Source organism: Callithrix jacchus, chromosome 20 (assembly GCF_049354715.1).
Source record: "Callithrix jacchus isolate 240 chromosome 20, calJac240_pri, whole genome shotgun sequence".
Lineage (NCBI taxonomy): Eukaryota > Metazoa > Chordata > Mammalia > Primates > Cebidae > Callithrix > Callithrix jacchus.
In genome coordinates, this window is record NC_133521.1 from 42,233,162 (window position 1) to 42,250,902 (window position 17,741).

The 17,741-nt window shown below is 50.7% G+C and overlaps 1 protein-coding gene and 1 non-coding gene across 2 annotated transcripts in view; both read right to left on the reverse strand.

Annotated features, from left to right (window-relative positions):
* Nucleotides 1-3,404: 3,404 nt before the first annotated feature.
* Nucleotides 3,405-3,543, reverse strand: LOC118149830 (U4 spliceosomal RNA). The gene has a single exon (XR_004737540.1). It is a non-coding gene; the product is annotated as a U4 spliceosomal RNA (small nuclear RNA).
* A 372-nt stretch (nucleotides 3,544-3,915) lies between these two features.
* The window catches only part of COTL1 (coactosin like F-actin binding protein 1), a 46,772-nt gene continuing 32,946 nt past the window's right edge, over nucleotides 3,916-17,741 (reverse strand). The window contains exon 4 of the mRNA XM_002761216.7: nucleotides 3,916-5,231. Coding sequence (XP_002761262.1) covers nucleotides 5,121-5,231 — 111 coding nt within the window. The 3' untranslated portion in view covers nucleotides 3,916-5,120. The remainder of the gene's footprint in view (nucleotides 5,232-17,741) is intronic.

A 17,741-nucleotide genomic window follows, 5' to 3' on the forward strand; every position in this document is an offset into this window, starting at 1 on the left:
GTTAGTGGGGGAGGGTAGAAGCAACTGGAGGAGGAAGGGAAGAGGCGTATTCAGTCCCCATGAGTGCCATGGCCAGTCACCACACCAGGGGCTTAACAGAAAGATATTCTCTCACGATTCTAGAGGTCAGAAGTCAAAAATCAAACTACAGGAGGCTCCTTCCTGCCTCTTCCAGCTGCTGGTGGCTCCAGGCTCGTAGCGGCCTCACTCCCGTCTCTGCCTCTGTCTTCCCGAGGCCGTCTCTCTCGTCTCTCATCTCTCTTATGTGTTGTCTCTGTCTCACATCTCCCTGTGAAGCCTGTTGTGGGGTTTACTGGCCCCCCCAAATCCAGGATGATCTTTAATTATATTTATAAAGACCCTCTTTCTACATAAGGTCACATTCACGGGTTCTGGGACACAGATCTTTTGGGAGCCATCATTCAGCCCACTTCACAGGGCACAGGGAACCTTCTAGAAGAGGCAGACCAGCAGAGACCAGTCTCTCTCTAGAGGGAAAGAGAGAGGTCTTCAGAAAAGCAGAGGAAGGATGTCAGGGCCCGGATGCAGGCATGGGAGGAGGAAGGTGGACGAGGTCCTGGCTGGAGGGACATGCAGAGCCCCTCCAGCCCTGCCGGAAGTTTGCCCTTGACCACGGGATGCTGGGAGGGGGCGGCAAGGGGTAGCAACAAGTTTGCTTGGAGCTGCAGCTGGAGAGGTGAGCTTCTCTTCAGTTTAGGATGAACTGCTCTGATGTGCAGGGAAAGGCTCAAAATTAAGGCATAATCCTGAAGAAAAGAGAAGCTCCAAACAACATTTTCCCTTATTTTTATGACTTAAGAATTTATTTGGCCAGCTGTGGTAGCTCATGCCTGTAATCCCAGCACTTTGTGGGGCTGAGGAGAGTGGAACACTTGAGGTCAGGAGTTTGAGACCAGCCTGACCAACATGGTGAAACCCCGCCTCTTCTAACAACACAAAACTTAGCCGGGCATGGTGGCGGGCACCTGTAATCCCAGCTACAGGAGAGGCTGAGGCTGGAGAATCATTGGAACCCAAAAGGCAGAGGCTGCAGTGCCAAGGTTGCACCACTGTACTCCAGCCTAGGTGACAGTGCGAGACTCCATCTCTAAAGAAAAAACCAAAAAGCAGGGCTTCTCTGCCTTCAGTGGTCTCAGGGTCCCCTCGGGATTCCCAGCAAGGGCCCAAGCTGCACTTTTCGAGTTAAAGTGAACTCTCTTTCCCTCTAGAGAGAGACTGGTCTCTGCTGGTCTGCCTCTTCTAGAAGGTTCCTTGTGCCCTGTGAAGTGGGCAGAATGATGGCTCCCAAAAGATCTGTGTCCCAGAACCTGTAAATGTGACCTTATGTAGAAAGAGGGTCTTTATAAAGATCATCCTGAATTTAGGGGGGCCAGTAAACCCCACAACAAGCTGCTTCGGACCCTGCTACAGCTGGGGGCAAAGGTTCCACGCAGCCTGTGTCCCCGCTTTCCTGTTCCTTCCTTTGTCTCCCTGTGTTCTCAGCTCAGGTCCCACCTGCTCAGGGAAGTCCTCCCAGATACCCCAGCCAGATCCAGGGCCTTTGTGATCTTCTCTCATGGAACCTGGGCTTTTTTCTCAGAAGGGAACTTACCCTCCTCTGGAAACACACAACCTCTGCTGGGACAAGCTAGTTAATATCCGTCATCCCTGCTGGACTCAGCCTCCTTGAAGGTGTCTGGCTGAGTTTGCTCAGCATCAAATCCCCATACCTAGAACAGTGCCTGGCACATAGTAGGAGCTCAATAAACCTCTGTCTGCACTTGCCCTTCAAGATTCCACTCATGGCTGGGTGCAGGGGCTCACGCCTATAAGCCCAGCACTCTGAGGCCAAGGTGGGAGGATTGCTTGAGTCCAGGAGTTTGAGACCAGCCTGGGCAGCATAGGGAGACTTCCTATCTGCAAAAGAAATAGAAAAATTAGCTGGGCATGGTGGTGTACCTGTAGTCCCAGCTACTCAGGAGGCTGAGGTAGAAGGATCGACTGAGCCCAGGAGATGGAGGCTGCAGTGAGCTGTGATCATGCCACTGTACTCCAGCCTGGGCAGCAGAGTGAGATCCTGTCTCAAAACAAAACAAAAACAAATATTCCATTCACAAGAGGAACCGACTGGAGGGAGATTCGGGCCTCCCTCCCAGCCCCTCCTGCCTGGGATCAGGGCCACTTCTGCAGCCATCTGGAAAGGAAAAGCTGGTGTTTGTTGAGTTTGGCACTCGGATTTCACTGGTCTGAAATAGGGAGGCCTCATCTGTATTTTCAAAGCTCCCAGTGAACCTAATTCAGAGTCAGGGGTGAGACCATAGGCCTAGGGGCAGATTTGAGAGCTGCTCATTCTTTCTAGTCTGCTTCGGAGCAGGGAGTGGGGTGGGCGGTGAGCCTGGAAGAGGGCTTGGCCAACCAGGAGATTCCAGAAGAGGATGGAAGGCTTGCTGGGCCGGAATGCACGAGTGAAGTCATGTACCTACTGAGCCCAGGTTCGGACCGTCGCTAAAACCCGTGCACTGGGAGCAGACCTAGTTTAGCTGCCTCGGTTCTAGGTATAGGAAAAAATGTAAGCCCACAGAGCTAACAAGACCAGTGGCAGGTGCGAGGTAAGAACATCGCGCCTCAACAGATGCCCTTTGCATGCACTATCCTCACTGCTCCTTAAGGCTTTCTATACATAGACAATGTTGTCCGTTTTGCAGATGAGGAAACCGAGGCTGAGAGGTTAACTAACGTGCCTAAGGCCACACAGCTGTGAACAGATGAGCAGAAATTAGAACTCACATGTGGCTAGAATGGAGGCCTCATCTGTGTTTTCAAAGATGCAGATGAGGGCAGACTGGGGCTGGGGGTGGTGGTGACACATGCTTCCCTGGGCAGCATGATCAGGGCCTTGCCTGCACCTTGTAGGATTCCTTCCTGCTCTGATTCTGGCTTCTGCCCTCTCCCCCGCACCCTCCCGGCTCCACGCTCAGCTCCTTCAAGCCCAGCTGTCTGTGTTTGAAACTCCTCTGGCCTGATTCTGGGTTCCCACAGGGTATGGTGTGCTGGAAGTCCAGTTTTTCAGCTGGAGGATAACCTCAGAAAGGATGTCACAGCCAGTGAGGGAAGATACTTTCTCCTGGCTTTTCCTGAAAAGGCAGATGGGAGTTATGGCCACTCAAAAAACAGCAGAGCCTATGGTCCCATCTCGATTCCCAATCTGTGGCCTCCCCGCTCCCCTCACAAACCACAGCACCAGGAGTGTCTAGAGATCTCAGTTTAAATCCCAGCTCTGGCCAGGCGCAGTGGCTCACACCCATAATCCCAGCACTTTGGGAGGCCGAGGTGGGCAGCTCACCTGAGGTCGAGTTCAAGACCAGCCTGGCTAACATGGCGAACCCCCTTTTTCTTTAATTCAGCCTCCGTAGAGACTCAGAAATTGCCAGTGCCGACTACATTGCAAGTCATGAAGGCGGGGTATTGGGAAAAGTTTTCAATTAGCAATTATGGCGCCACGGATAAACCTCATTGGCTACGATACTGCCACTGTGCCAAGCTGAAACCCCATCTTTACTAAAAATATAAAAATTAGCCTGCCATGGTGGCAGGTGCCAGTAATCCCAGCTAGTATGGAGGCTGAGGCAGGAGAATCTCTTGAACCTGGGAGGTGGAGGTTGCAGTGAGCCCAGCTCTGCCACTTTCTATTTGGGTGACCTTGGGTGAATGAGTCCCTCTGAGCCTGTTTTCAGGAAATAGGGACAGAAGCGCCACCTGTTTCTTATGGTCACTAAGAATTAGATAAACTCCTGAACGTGAAAGGGCCAGCCCCAGCCACTCTGTAAACGCCTGTGAAATCTGAGTGCGATGATGACTGCCTTTGTTTTTACAGCAAAGTGAAGAACTTTGTAGGACAAATCAGAAACCAAACTGTTTTTTGAAAAACAAAAAAACATTTATTTCTGTCAACTGAGTGCAGAGACGTTCTTCACAACCCCAATGCAGTACAGATTTCTTCCCCAAAACAAAATGAGCAAGGAAAAAAGAAAAAGAGCTATATCAGATGTGCTCATGAAGAACCAAGCCACTCTCATCTTTCTTTAAAAACGAAACCCAACGATCCTTTTGAGTGTGTGGTGCGGGCGTAGGATTGAAGCCGAAGGCCCTCGGGGCGCCGTGACCAGGGCTTTGCTCAGCTCCCAGCTCAGTGGAGCAGCCCTGCGGCCTGAGCCATCCTCGCAGCTTGCACAGAAGCTTCCAGAACCTAAAGGATCCATTCCCAGCAATCCTTAAATTCCCAGTCCCCACCTGGGGCCTCTCTCCCTAGCATCCTCATAGCTTTGGGAGCCCCTGAAGTGAACCCTGAAATACTCCGTCAACTCTGGGCTCAGACCTTTGCCCTTCTCTGTGTCACAAGGAAATGCCTGTCCAGAGGGTGGGAACAGGTGATTTCAGACCGTGCAGTAAAGCCACTGCCAGGCAAGTTTTAAGGCAAATCTTCTCTCCTTATTCGGTCTGAGCCAGCCCTGACCTCACCCCCAAGCAATCCTGCCTCTGCCAGACATGCAACTTAGGCAACTCGGGATGGAGGTGGGAGGAGGGAGGCTGGGGCAGATTCCAGGCGGTCTGGGTCTGATTGGGGAATGGACGTGTGTGCTTATGAAGGCTGCAGGCACCGGGCGCAGCTCCTGGCCCAGCTGCCCGAGTGGTGTGCAGGAACAGGGGCCCAAGGAAACCAAGATGGCAAAACAGGCCCCGGCTCTGGAAGCAACGTGAGGCCGTGCAGATCCCACTAGGCGGACCTCGTCGCATGTAACAGAAACTCCAGGAAAAGGGGTCACTGCAGGAGGCCCCTCGGATCTGACGGCAGGCAGGACCTTGCATCAAAATGATTTTCCTTTAGAACAAAAAAGAGGGGAGGAAAAAAGATCAAAGGAAGAGGTTCCATGAGCGTCATGAGATGAGACACAGCGGGGCTGTAAGGGAAGCAGGAAGGAGGGGGCTGCAGACACAGGGTGGCGGGCGCTGCCTCACATGGCTTCTTTTCTCCCTGGTGGGCTGGTGGGCTGGTAGCTGAGGCCGGCGGTCCCCTCCCCTGGGGAGCAGGCAGATGACTTTGGCAGGGAGGGGGGCTGGGGTTACTCCGTCTGGGCGTCGTAGTTGGCTCCGCCCGCCTTCTTCAGCTCACTCTTGATGAAATCTTCCTCCAGCTCCTTCCGATCACTGATCACAAACTCCTTAGCGAAATTCTGCAAGAACAAAGGAAAACACAGAGTTCCTATTGAGAAGGAAAGGACAGGATGTGAGGGTGGCTCAGGAACACACTGAGAAGCAAAGCCCTGAAAACACTGGCGAGGGATGGAAATGCAGCCCCAGCAGCAGGGTTGTCTGGCAGAAGAGTCCTGACTAGGGAGGAAGGAATGGGGGAGACGTGACGCTGTGTCTTCCCATCACCGCGGGGACAGCCCGAGGAAGCCAGGGCTTGAATTCTGGCTGCATTACCTTGGGCAAGTCCCTTCAATTCTTTGTGCCTCAATTCCTCACCTGTAAAAAAACATCTTGTCAGGAGAATAATAGGTTACGAGGTTGGAAAGGCAGGTGGGTGTGCTGGTAAATGCTTAACACTAGGCACTCAGAAAAAAAGAAAAGGAAGAGGGCAGGGGAGGGCAGGGGAGGGGAGGGCAACACTCTGATTGGTGGCTTCTGCCCATTTCCATGGTATTAATATTCCCACGGTGGCCGATGTCAGCCTATCTGAGTGATGTCACCATACATTGAGGTGGAAGTAGACAGGCCTAATTCGCTCTTGCCAGTTGTTCCCAGCAAGCTCCGGCCACCAGTGTTCCCAACGACACAGGAGCTTCCAGCCCTGGGTCTGCCATGGGCTTTCCACTCGCATTGGATCACATGAGGGTAGAGGCTGCACTTCATTCAATAAATACCATGCCAGGCTGTGGGGCTACAGGGCTGAACAAAACAGATGCAGTCACTGTCCCCTCTTGGGGTACACAGGTTTCATCCATAGCCTGCAGGCCTGGCACCCAGGGGGCACTCTGTAAACACGTGTGGCAGGAAGGAGTGAAGCAGGTGACCTGCATGGCCCTAAGTCATGATGATACACGAATTCTCACCATATGTGACTCCTAAGACTTTAACAAAGAACATTTCAGGATGATAACAGCTTGACAAAAAAAGCTATCGAACCCACAGAAATCACCCACATTAAAACAAAAAAAGTAAGGAAATAACATAAACAATGACCAATAGTTTGTTTTCTTCTTGAGAGAAAAGCCTGTCGCCCACGCTGGAGTGCAGTGGCTCGGTCTCGGCTCACTGCAACCTGCCTCAAGGGTTCAAGCCATTCTTATGTCTCAGCCTCCCGAGAAGTTGGGACTACAGGCGCCTACCACCATGCCTGGCTAAGTTTTCTATTTTTAGTAGAAGTGGGGTTTCACTGTGTTGGTCAGGCTGGTCTCGAACTCCTGGCCTCAAGTGATCCACCCGCCCTGGCCTCCCAAGGTGTTGGGATTATAGGTGTGAGCCACCACGCCCGTCCAACCACAATTACGCACTCCTGTGTACCAGCACAGGGCCGCGGCACTGCTAATGACACACAGTAGCAAATATGAATCATGGAAATGGAAACAACCCCTGTGTCCATCAATGGAGGAGTGGATTATCAGTACGGTCCATCCACACAATGGAACCCTCCTCAGCCACACAGAGGAACGAAGCGCTGCCTCCCGCGGCAAGATGGATGAACCTCGAAAACAGGATGCTGAGTGCAAGAGCCAGGCATAGAGACCATGTACGGTCAGCTACCATTTGTACAAATGTCTACAAAGGCAACCCCGTAGAGGCAGAAAGCGGACTCGGTTACAAGGAGCTGGAGATGGCAACATGAAATAATGAGACGTGCTAAAATTGGGACTGTGGTGATGGGTGCGAAAGAGTGCGTAGGATGAGTTGACTGTGGTGTTCACATTATACCTCAATAGAGTTCTTTTTTTTTTTTTTTGAGACGGCGTTTCGCTCTTGTTACCCAGGCTGGAGTGCAATGGCGCGATCTCGGCTCACCGCAACCTCCGCCTCCTGGGTTCAGGCAATTCTCCTGCCTCAGCCTCCTGAGTAGCTGGGATTACAGGCACGCGCCACCATGTCCAGCTAATTTTTTGTATTTTTAGTAGAGACGGGGTTTCACCATGTTGACCAGGATGGTCTCGATCTGTTGACCTCGTGATCCACTCGCCTCGGCCTCCCAAAGTGCTGGGATTACAGGCGTGAGCCACCGCGCCCGGCCCCTCGAGTTCTTTTTAAAATGGCCTTTAAACTGAAAATAATGTGGTTAAAATAAGGCCTTATTTTAAAGAGAATCGACGTTATTTTCACTTTAAAGATGAGAAAACCAAAGCTGGAGACTGCAATGCTTGACCAAAGTCACGCACCTGAGGTCCCGTTAATGCCAAAGCTGGCATCTTAAGTCACCTTCTCTTTTTGGGGTGATGAAAAAGTTTTAGAACCAGATAGGGGTAGGGGTTGCACAACACTGTGAATGTATTAAAGGCCACAGAATTGTATACTTGTACACTTTAAAATGGCTCACGCCTGTAATCCCAGCACTTTGGAGGCCAAGGCAGGTAGATCACCTGAGTTCAGGAGTTCGAGACCAGCCTGGCCAACATGGTGAAACCCCACCCCTACTAAAAATACAAAACTTAGCTGGGCATGGTGGTACATGCCTGTAGTCCCAGCTACTCGGGAGGCTAAGGCAGGAGAATTGCTTGAACCCAGGAGGCGGAGGCTGCAGTGAGCCGAGATGGCGCCACTGCACTCCAGCCTGGGTGACAGAGAGAGGTCAGTCTCTAAATAAATAAATTAAAATGTTTGTTTTATTAATTAAAAAACAAAAAAGTCGCCATACTGCCAAGAATGATGAACCCAGGAACACCCTCAAGGTCAAGTTTAACAATAAAAAGACAAAGCGTTGATTCGCGGGCAAAGCCACTGAGAACACCGCCAAGGTGGAGGAGGGGAGCTTAATTCTTATCAAGCAGCTGATACGTGCCAGGAACGCCTCACTCCTGCTCTCATTCAGTCCTCAGTATATTAGCTTTATCTTATTTTACTTTTTGAAGATAAGGCCCATGGGCTGGGCTTGGAGAGACGTGCCTGGAATACAAAACACCCTTTAGATCCCTTCTGTGCCCACCCTACTATAGTGTGTTACTAAGTATATGTGATCAGTGCAATGAAAGAATACAAGTGAGATGGAAAAGCCAGAAAGGAGAATTGAGAATTAATGCATTTCTCAAGCCTGAGCCCCAGGACATGAGGGGCAGAGAGCGATCAGAAGTAGGAAACCAACAGCTTAAGATGCTTCCAGAATAAAGTCCAAAGTTCCTCTGCTTTGTGATAGCTATATATGGCAATCTACAGAAATAAGAACACTTGAATTTTGAGCCAGTTAGCTATTAGATTTAGATTAAGAAAAACAAGTTTGAGGGCTGGGTACAGTGGCTCATGCCTGTAATCCCAGCACTCTGGGAGGCTGAGGTGGGCAGATAATGAGGTCAGGAGATAGAGAACAGCCTGGCCAGCATAGTGAAACACTGTCTCTACTAAAAATACAAAAATTAGCCAGGTGTGGTTGTTCGAGCCTGTAATCCCAGCTACTCAGGAGGCCAAGGCAGGAAAATGGCTTGAACCCAGGAGGCGGAAATCGCAGTGAGCCGAGATCATGCCACTGCACTCCAACCTGGTGACAGAGCAAGACTGTCTCAAAAGAAGGAAAGAAGTTTGATAAGGTCTAAGAAATCTAAAATGAAAGACTCATGGAGCAAGGCCCAGGTCAACCTAAAACCACAAGTACTTAGGAAATCAAATTATAACAAAAACAAAAAGAAGCAAAACAGACAGCAGAGCTAGCAAAACATAACAATAAAATGTAAATGAACAAAATTACCTTTAACAATGCTATGTTTCAAATTATAAAAAAACAACAACCTCAAACCTTATACTACACACCAAGGACATGTTTAAAATAAAAAAAGTAGCAGAAAAAGAATTCCAAGTTATACAAACAAAAGTATATACAAAAGCAGCCACATGATCTGTGAAAACGTTTAAAGCAAACTGAATCTCACAAGATAAACAGGGGCATCCTGCCACTTGATAACCCCCCTGGCTCAGCTGATATTCTTTCCTCTCTGCTCAGTAGAAAATAGAATGGAAGGTTATTTTCCCTGTCGAAGGGCTGTTTTTATTGTCCGTACTTAGGTCTTAAAAGACAAGCCCAGCAATCCGATTACTGTCAAAAAGCAAAGAAGGGTTAGAGAGCAATTGTCTTGACACACTGAACTGGCTCACACCGAGAAGTCCTCTATTCGTATTTCATTTCCAATTTACCCTCAGGGGAACACAGAGAGTCAGACTGTACAAAACTCAGTCCTTCCTTATTCTTTACTGCCTTTTTTTTTTTTTTTTTTGCCTCTTCCAGTGATCAAGAAAGACAAACACTTTAAACATTTCTGAAGCTACAATGACAGCGGCCACGCTCTAGTCCCCATTAGAACAGAACCCAGAATTCTCTGTTCGGGAGAATCCTGACATGCCGCCTCCAGGGGTGGGCTGAAGACCTTGTATTCAGACATAAGCCCTGTTTGCTCCCTTCACCTTCAGTTTGGCTGACAGCTGGCACATTTGGCTCAGCTCCCCTCCTCACATAAGAGTCCCCGCCACGTGACTGCCCAGGTATACAGCCTGGGACTCACTGCACCCCACAGAGCTGCAAAGCTGAGCAGAGGGAAGGGATGGATGGAGGACACTAGAAGGGTGGGATTCCTCTAGGCCTTCCCATTACAATGGCCTCATAGACAGCAGGGCTGCTGGTCCTTAGAGGTCATCTCTTGCCGTTCAATTCAGAAGGAGAAACTGAGGCTCAGCGAGTGACACCATGAGGCTAGTTAAGTGGCAGTCATCCCCCAGCCCCCTGCTCTCCACCCTTGCACCTGGGTCCGCTTGCCTTTCCCTGCACCTGTCTCCTCCCCTCTCCCCATTCGTGTCTCCTCCCCTCCCCACTTCCTGTCTCCTCCCCTCCCCGCTTCGTGTTTCCTCCCCTCCCCGCTTCGTGTCTCCTCCTGGTGCTTCTCCCGTGTCTTGTCCACCCCTTCCCCATTCTTTGAGCCTGGCAGTGACTCCTAGCACCTTCCAAATAGTGTCCAAATGTCAATCCAATCACCCCCCTGGGACTGGCTCCGCCCATCACCTCACCGTCAGACTGGTCATGGGCGGGCCCATTGTGGACACATGGGTCAGATGGGCCTGTGACTGACAGTGGTCAGTTCCCTTGAAGCCAGAGCTGGACCCCAGCCTGCTCCTGAATGGACACTGAGCCGCTCCCGCCTTCTACAGGGCCAGAGCCCATCCTGAAGGGGCCAAGGTGGTCCGGCCACATGGAGTGGGTACTAGCAGGTCTCCATCCTACACGGGGTGATCCTGAGCCCCCAGGGGCTTACAAAGGTGAGCCAGCACCTCCCATTTAGGGTGTAGACTCCACAGAATGTCCCCAAAATGTCTGATCTGAGCCTCAGACTAAAACCAACTAAAACCACCTCCACACCTCTCCACCTCCAAGCCTTCCAGCAGCTCCCGCTGGGAGCTCTGTCACCCATGCTGCCAGGCTGGAGTGCAGTGGCACAATCTCAGCTCACTGCAACCTCCGCCTGTGTTCAGGTGAGCCTAGTGGCCCAGCCCCGCAAGTAGCTGGGTCTACAGGTCCCACCACCATGCCTGACTAATTTTTTTATTTTTTTTACACAGGGTTTCACCATGTTGCCCAGGCTGGTCTTGAACTCTTGAGCTCAAAGGATCCATCTGCCTTAGCCTCCCAAAGTGCTAGAATTACAGGCATGAACCACTGCACCTGGCCAGGAATTTTCAAATTTCTAGTAGTCACCATTGAAGAAAGTAAAAAAGAAATGAGTGCCATTAAATTTAATAGTATTTTATGTAATCCAATATATGCAAAATACTGTCATTTCTACGTGTAATCAATGCTAAAAGCCACTGGCGAGGTCCTTTACCTTCATTTCTTTTGAACAGCCTTAGAAGCCCTGTGTGCCCCCCAGGTTTACAGCACACAGTGATTTTCAAGCACTCAGAGGCCACACGTGGCTGGCAGCAGCCAGGTCTAGACAGAACATTGAAGGGTCTGAAAGAATAATGTGATCAGCCAGAAAGAATCATGAATTGCAGAGCAAGAGAGCCCTTCTGGGAGGAGAAGAGTGACTGGCAGGGGCCCCAGGGAAGACTTCGGTGGCTGGAAATGCGCCACGTCCAGATCTGGGTGGCGGTTTCACAGGTGTGCACCATGAACATTCAAAATATACAACAACTTGGGCCAGTCGCATTGGCTCACACCTGTAACCCCAGCACTTTGGGAGGCCGAGGCAACTGGATCACCTGAGGTCAGGAGTTTGAGACCAGCCTAGACAACACAGTGAAACCCCATCTCTACTAAAAATATAAAAAATTAGCTGAGTGTCCTGGCGGGTGCCTATCATCCCAGCTAACTGGGGGGCTGAGGCCAGAGAATTGCTTAAAGCTGGGAGGCAGAGGTTGCGGTGAGCTGAGGTCACAGCACTGTCCTCCAGCCTGCGCAACAAGAGAGAAACTCTGTTTTAAAAAAATATATCTATCTATCTATCTTTGTACATACATATATGTGTATATATATGCATATGTATATACAAAAACTCATCGAGCAGTATTCCTAAGATCTCTGCATTTCACTCTATGTAAACTGTTTCAGTTAAAACAAAACAGTGAAGGGAGGTGGCTCATACTTGTAATCCCAAGCACTTTGGGAGGGCAAGGAGGGAGAATCACTTTAGCCCCGGAGTTCAAGTCCAGCCTGGGCAACACAGGGGAACCCTGTCTCTACAAAAATAATAATAATAAATAGCCGAGAGTGGTGGCGTGCGCCTGTTGTCCCAGCTGCTCGGGAGGCTGAGGAGGGAAGATCACTTGAGCCTGGGAGGTCGAGGCTGCAGTGAGCCATGATCGCACCACTGCACTCTACCCTTGAAACTGCCATTCACCTCTTCATTACACAGAGGACCAGCAAGCAATGCAGAGAGTGGACACAATTCATCCCAGGGCACACAGCAACTTCCCGGTGGGGCCCTGGGGATGCGTCCCAGATGCCGGCCGGCCTTCCTCCCACATCCCGCCCCAGGGACTGCTCTAGACCGCCAAGCCCTAGAGGCGGCCGCCACAACTGGCCAGAGACTGCACAGTGGCGTGCGCCTGTCTGGGGGTGCTGTTGCCTGTGGCTGAAAAAACATCTTTGTCTTGTCTAGGAACTCAGTGTCACTCTCTGATAGCCGCCACAGGGGACTTCTCCTTTCTTGCTAAAGCAGGATTTTTTTCCGAAGGGCCTTATCCAGCTAAGTCTGACTCCAAGCGGCTGAGGCTGCTTGGATGGTTTGGAACAGTGCAACCCGCCAAGTGGAAGATGAGTTTTTGTTTTTTTTTTTGAGACAGACTCTCACTCTGCCGCCCGGGCTGGTGTGCAGTGGTGGGATCTCAGCTCACTGCTACCTCCGCCTCCCAGGTTCGAGCGATGCTCCTGCCCCAGCCTCCCGAGTAGCTGGGATCACAGGCACCCACCACCACACCTGGCTAATTTCTGTATTTTCACCATGTTGGCCAGGCTGGTCATGAAGACAAGTTGCGTCCCTGTGACCTTTCCCACTGCTTATACATTCGTGCCTCAGAGATGCAAAACAAGCATTCAACAAAACTTGTCTCCACTTTTGAGGAGGGTAATATAGCAAAGGGCACGGGGCAGGTACTGGGACTCCGGTCAGAGTACCTAGCCGTCTATTTCCAAGGCTGGATTTTAAAGCGCATGTTTTCCTATCTTGGTTTTAAATCATCCTTTTCTTGTTTATTTATTTTTGAGATGAAGTTTTTGCTCCTATCACCTAGACTAGAGTGCAGTGGCACAATCTCAGCACACTGCAACCTCCACTTTCTGGGATCAAGCAGTTCTCCAGCCACACCCGGCTAATATTTGTATTTTCAGTAGAGATGGGGTTTTCACCATGTTGGCCAGGATGGTCTTGAACTCCTGACCTCAGGTGATCCACTCACCTCAGCCTCCCAAAGTACTGGCATTACAGGTGTGAGCCACCATGCCTGGCTCATCCTTTTCGTTTTTATTTTTATTTTTTGAGATGGTGTCTCACTCTGTCGCCCAGACTGGAATGCAGTGGCAGGATCTCGGCTCACCGCAACCTCCCCTTCCCGGGTTCAAGCAATTCTCCTGCCTCAGCCTCCAAAGTAGCTGTGATTACAGGCACGTGCCACCAAGCCTGACTTGTTTTCTATTTTTAGTAGAGACACAGTTTCATTATGTTGGCCAGACTAGTCTCGAACTCCTGGTCTCAAGTGATTTTCCCACCTAGGCCTCCCAAAGTGCTGGGATCACAGGCGTGAGCTGCCACACCCAGCTCCTTTTCATTTTTAAATGGCTCCCAACTGCCTGGGTTTAAACCCCAGCGTGCTGGGAGGAGGTTTGGGCCAAATCCAAACAGGCATAGTTGTCCGCAGGCATCTCCAGTGCCGGAGCCTCCCTGGGGGCTCAACCTCCCTGAGCCTTAGTCTCCTCATCTGCAAATGGGGATAATTACAGCTTCACGCCTAGGGCTGCTGTGAGGAGCATATGAGCATAATAGGGGCCTGGACGCTTGATGAGTGTGCCGGGTACAAAGTGAAGTGCTCACCAGTCATGGACAGTGCTCTACAGGGCTGCGGGCTCGCCTGCATTCTCAAGATGTGAGGGGAATCTCAGATACAAGGAAGTTCTCTCAGCCCCTCAGAGTGAAGGCACAGGCAGTGGCTGCTTCCTCTTCTCGTTCCCAGTGTTTGTTTTTTAACGAAGGGAAGTCCCAGGAATTCCTAGGAATAACCAAGGCAATGAAACTAGCCGAGAGAAGATGCCAGCTGTGGCTGCGAACCTCAAAGCCAGGCCCAGGCTTAGCTGCGGGGGAACAGGGAGGAGGCCTGACGGGGTACAAGTGTGGGGTCTGCTCCTCAGGAGCGTTTGGGCTATGAGGATATTCCCAACCAATGCAGGGAAGGTGGGTGCAGGGGAAGCTCTGGGGAGAAAGCATGAGTGGGGGTTCTTGGGCACTTCCATTTGTGATGTCAGAAATGCGTATTTCTATGAAGCGGGGCCCAGGGGAGGAGCTGATCTTTGTTGTATGGAAAGACAGTGAGAGCAACACAAGTCACTGTCCCCACAATCACATGCTAGAGAGCAGCTGTCATATGCCACACACTCCTAGGCTCTGGGAAGTCAAAACTCTGGTACTGGTGGGTTTGTGACAGACTGAGAACAGAAAACAGAAGCAGAGGGCTCTAAAATGCCCTGAAGGCAGCATTCAGCGGCTCTGGGCCCTGGTTTCCACCTCTGTGAAAGAAGGCTGGACAACACGGTTCCCCAGCCTTTCCCCACCAGTCGTCCAGGGATCCCACACCTAAGCCTCCAGAGCACATGGACACAGGATGAAGTTCCACCAGGGACACCAGAATCCTAGGGCAGTGGGGAAACCTGGCAAGGAAAGTCAGCTGTGGGATCGGAGCAGTGCTCCCACAATGAAGGCTATGCTGGCATCAGGTCCACCCTTGCAAAAAGGTGTGGGGGATAGAATCTCCCCTCCAGCATGCATGAGATGGGCTGGGGGTTAGACAAGACACATGCTGGCCACGTGAATGTGTCTTCCCTACAAGCAGGTGAAGATGATTTATAAACCAAAGACCCCGGAGTGCTGAAGAAGAGCAGTCAGTCTCCAGCACCCTGCATCTTGCCAGGAGACGAGGCTATTTCCAAGGAACAGGAGCCACATGAAAACGCGCAGCCATGTAACCTACTGAGCACCCACTGCCAACCCCACTGAGGCCCCTACACCTCCCTCCCACAACTATTCAAAGTGCTTGAAAGACCAAGGTTTTAAAAATTCTACAGCAAGGTGTAATTTACTTAAAAGGAATGGGTTCTTTCTCTTTCTTCTTCTTTCTTTTTTTTTGAAACGAGTCTTGCTCTGTTGCCCAGGCTGGAGTGCAGTGGCACCATCTCAGCTCACTGCAACCTCCGCCTCCCAGGTTCAAGCGATTGCCCTGCCTCAGTCTCCCAAGTAGCTGGGACTGCAGGCATGCACCACCATGTCTGGCTAATTTTTGTATTTTTAGTTTCAACAGGGTTTCACCCAGTTGGCTAGGCTGGTCTGGAACTCCTGATCTGCCTGCCTCAGTCTCCCAAAGTGCTGAGATTACAGGCATGAGCCGGCGTGCCCGGCTGGAGCAGGTTCTTATAAGAGGCATGAGTCATCACAGATAAAGGAAAGACCAGCAGATGGAAACGGCACAGGCGAGGGTTTGGCAGACTCAGGAACAAAGGCACCCGTGTCACCCTCACAGCTCAGGAGTGACTCGACCCTCCTTCGATGGGGAGAGAACAAAAGCCAAGACAGAGGCACACAGCTGTAGTTTGGGTGGGCCCAGGGTAACCATCTAATGAAGATGGGAGGCGTGACGGCCAAGAAGCACGCTGTGAGGGTTTTGGCCAAAACCAAATGGGGGGGCTGTTCATATGCCTAGATCCGTGACCGCCGCAAGGCCCCCACCACTTCAGCGTTTGGGCAACTGCCTGTAGTCTTAACACTCGGCTTTCCTGACCATAGAGATTTACAGAAGCCCCAGATGCACCCTGCCTAATTTCTGACCGCGGCTGCATCTAGACCAGGGAGGTACAGCGTATGGGAAACATACTCTCCTCTCTCCGGCGACCACAGCAGACATCACAAATTAATCGTGGCACTTTCCCCGCCGAGTCCAGGCTTAACCTCAGATTAATCCCCCTTAACCCGGAGCTCCAAATAGCCTGGGCTTATTGATCAGTTGACAAGATAGAGATTCAATCCAGGTTCACATCTTCAACTTCTGCCCCATCGAAATGGTGCCCAGCATTTCTTATTCGTCAGCCACACCCATGTTTGGGGACTTTTCCCAAAGAAATAACAGAATTTAAAAAAATGATAACATACATACTCAGAGATGTTCATTGCCAGTAAATACCAGGCTGTTTCCATTTTTCAGCAAAAGTTGGGTAAGTAAGTAAATAGTACCCACGTAACACTTCCTAACAAGGAACCTATTATACATGGCATCTTTCTGAACTTTCACAACTCCAGGTGTGAGGTATCATCATACACATTTTTCAGATGAAAAAACTGAGGACAAAGGAAGTGAAGTGGCCAGGAGATCACAGGACTGACTCCATGCCAGGAGGAGGCACACACACACACGCACGCAGGCATGCACATACAGGCATGCACACACAGACATACACATATATACACGCATGCACACACAGGTACATAGAAACATAGGTATGCACACACACATGAACATGCATGCATGCATGCATACATACATAGACACCTGCATACACATACAGACACATGCAGGCACACACATACATACATGCACACACAGGTGTACACAAATATAGGTATGCACACACCCACACACAGGCATGCACACACCCACAAGGGTGCACATACATATGCACATATGCATCACACATATCCACACTCACACACAGGAGTGCCACACATACACATATACACACACACAGGCACACACACCCATAGAGAGGTACACACACAAAATCACAGACTTACATACGCTATACTACCTCCACTTACAAAATAATATTTGGCCATTACAATTATAAAAACAGGCCAGGCACAGTGGCACATGCCTGTAATCCCAGCACTCTGGGAGACCCAGGCAGGTGGATCACCTGAGGTCAGGAGTTCTCCACCACTCTGGCCAACACGGCATTTCTATTGAAAATACAAAATTAGCCAGATGCATTGGAACGAACCTGTAGTCCCAGCTACTTGGGAGGCTGAGGCAGGAAGATCACTTGAACCAGGAGGTGGAGGTTGCAGTGAGCTGAGATTGTGCCACTGCTCTCTAACATGGGTGACAAGAGCAAAATGTCTTCTCAAAAAAAAAATTATAAAAACAAAAAGCATTTATGAAATGTCAAGAGGAAGGACACAGGCTGTATCCCCGCTCTGCTAAGGGCTGTGGCACGGGCTCTGCGGGAAGGTTTCCTCTGTGTGAGGTGGCGGGTAGCAGCGGCTGGTCACTTAGCTCCTGCATCTTGTCGGAACCCTTTCTGCAAACCACAGCAACTTAAAATGAAACCACCACGGGGAGAAGACTAAGCGTGTGTGCTGGTTCCATAAGGGAATCTCACCAGGCAAGGTGTCTGAGGACAAAGGATGACAAGAGGTGGACAAAAGGGTGCAGGGGTCCAGGGAAGGGGAAGAGAAGCAGGGGAGGAAAAGCACTCAACGCAGGGGCAAGACTTGGAGTGCAGTGAGCCTTCGGCCTTTCACGAAGGCTGGGAAAGCTGTACTTCACATACAAGGAGCTCTCCAGATTCATGTCTTCAGGTTAAGACCCAGACACATTCAAATGGCGCATCTGCGCGGCGCAGGGACTCTGTACTGTGCTAGTGACTGTCGGGAATCACTGCACCAGAGCCTCTGGAAGCCAGCTGCTGGCAGGTGCCTGGGGCAGGTACCAGGCTAGGGCAGGCTGCCCAAGGGCTGGCACTGGTCTAGACTTTAGTGGAGGGCAGCCAAGTCACAGTCCACTGGGCAGAATTCTTTGCTTAT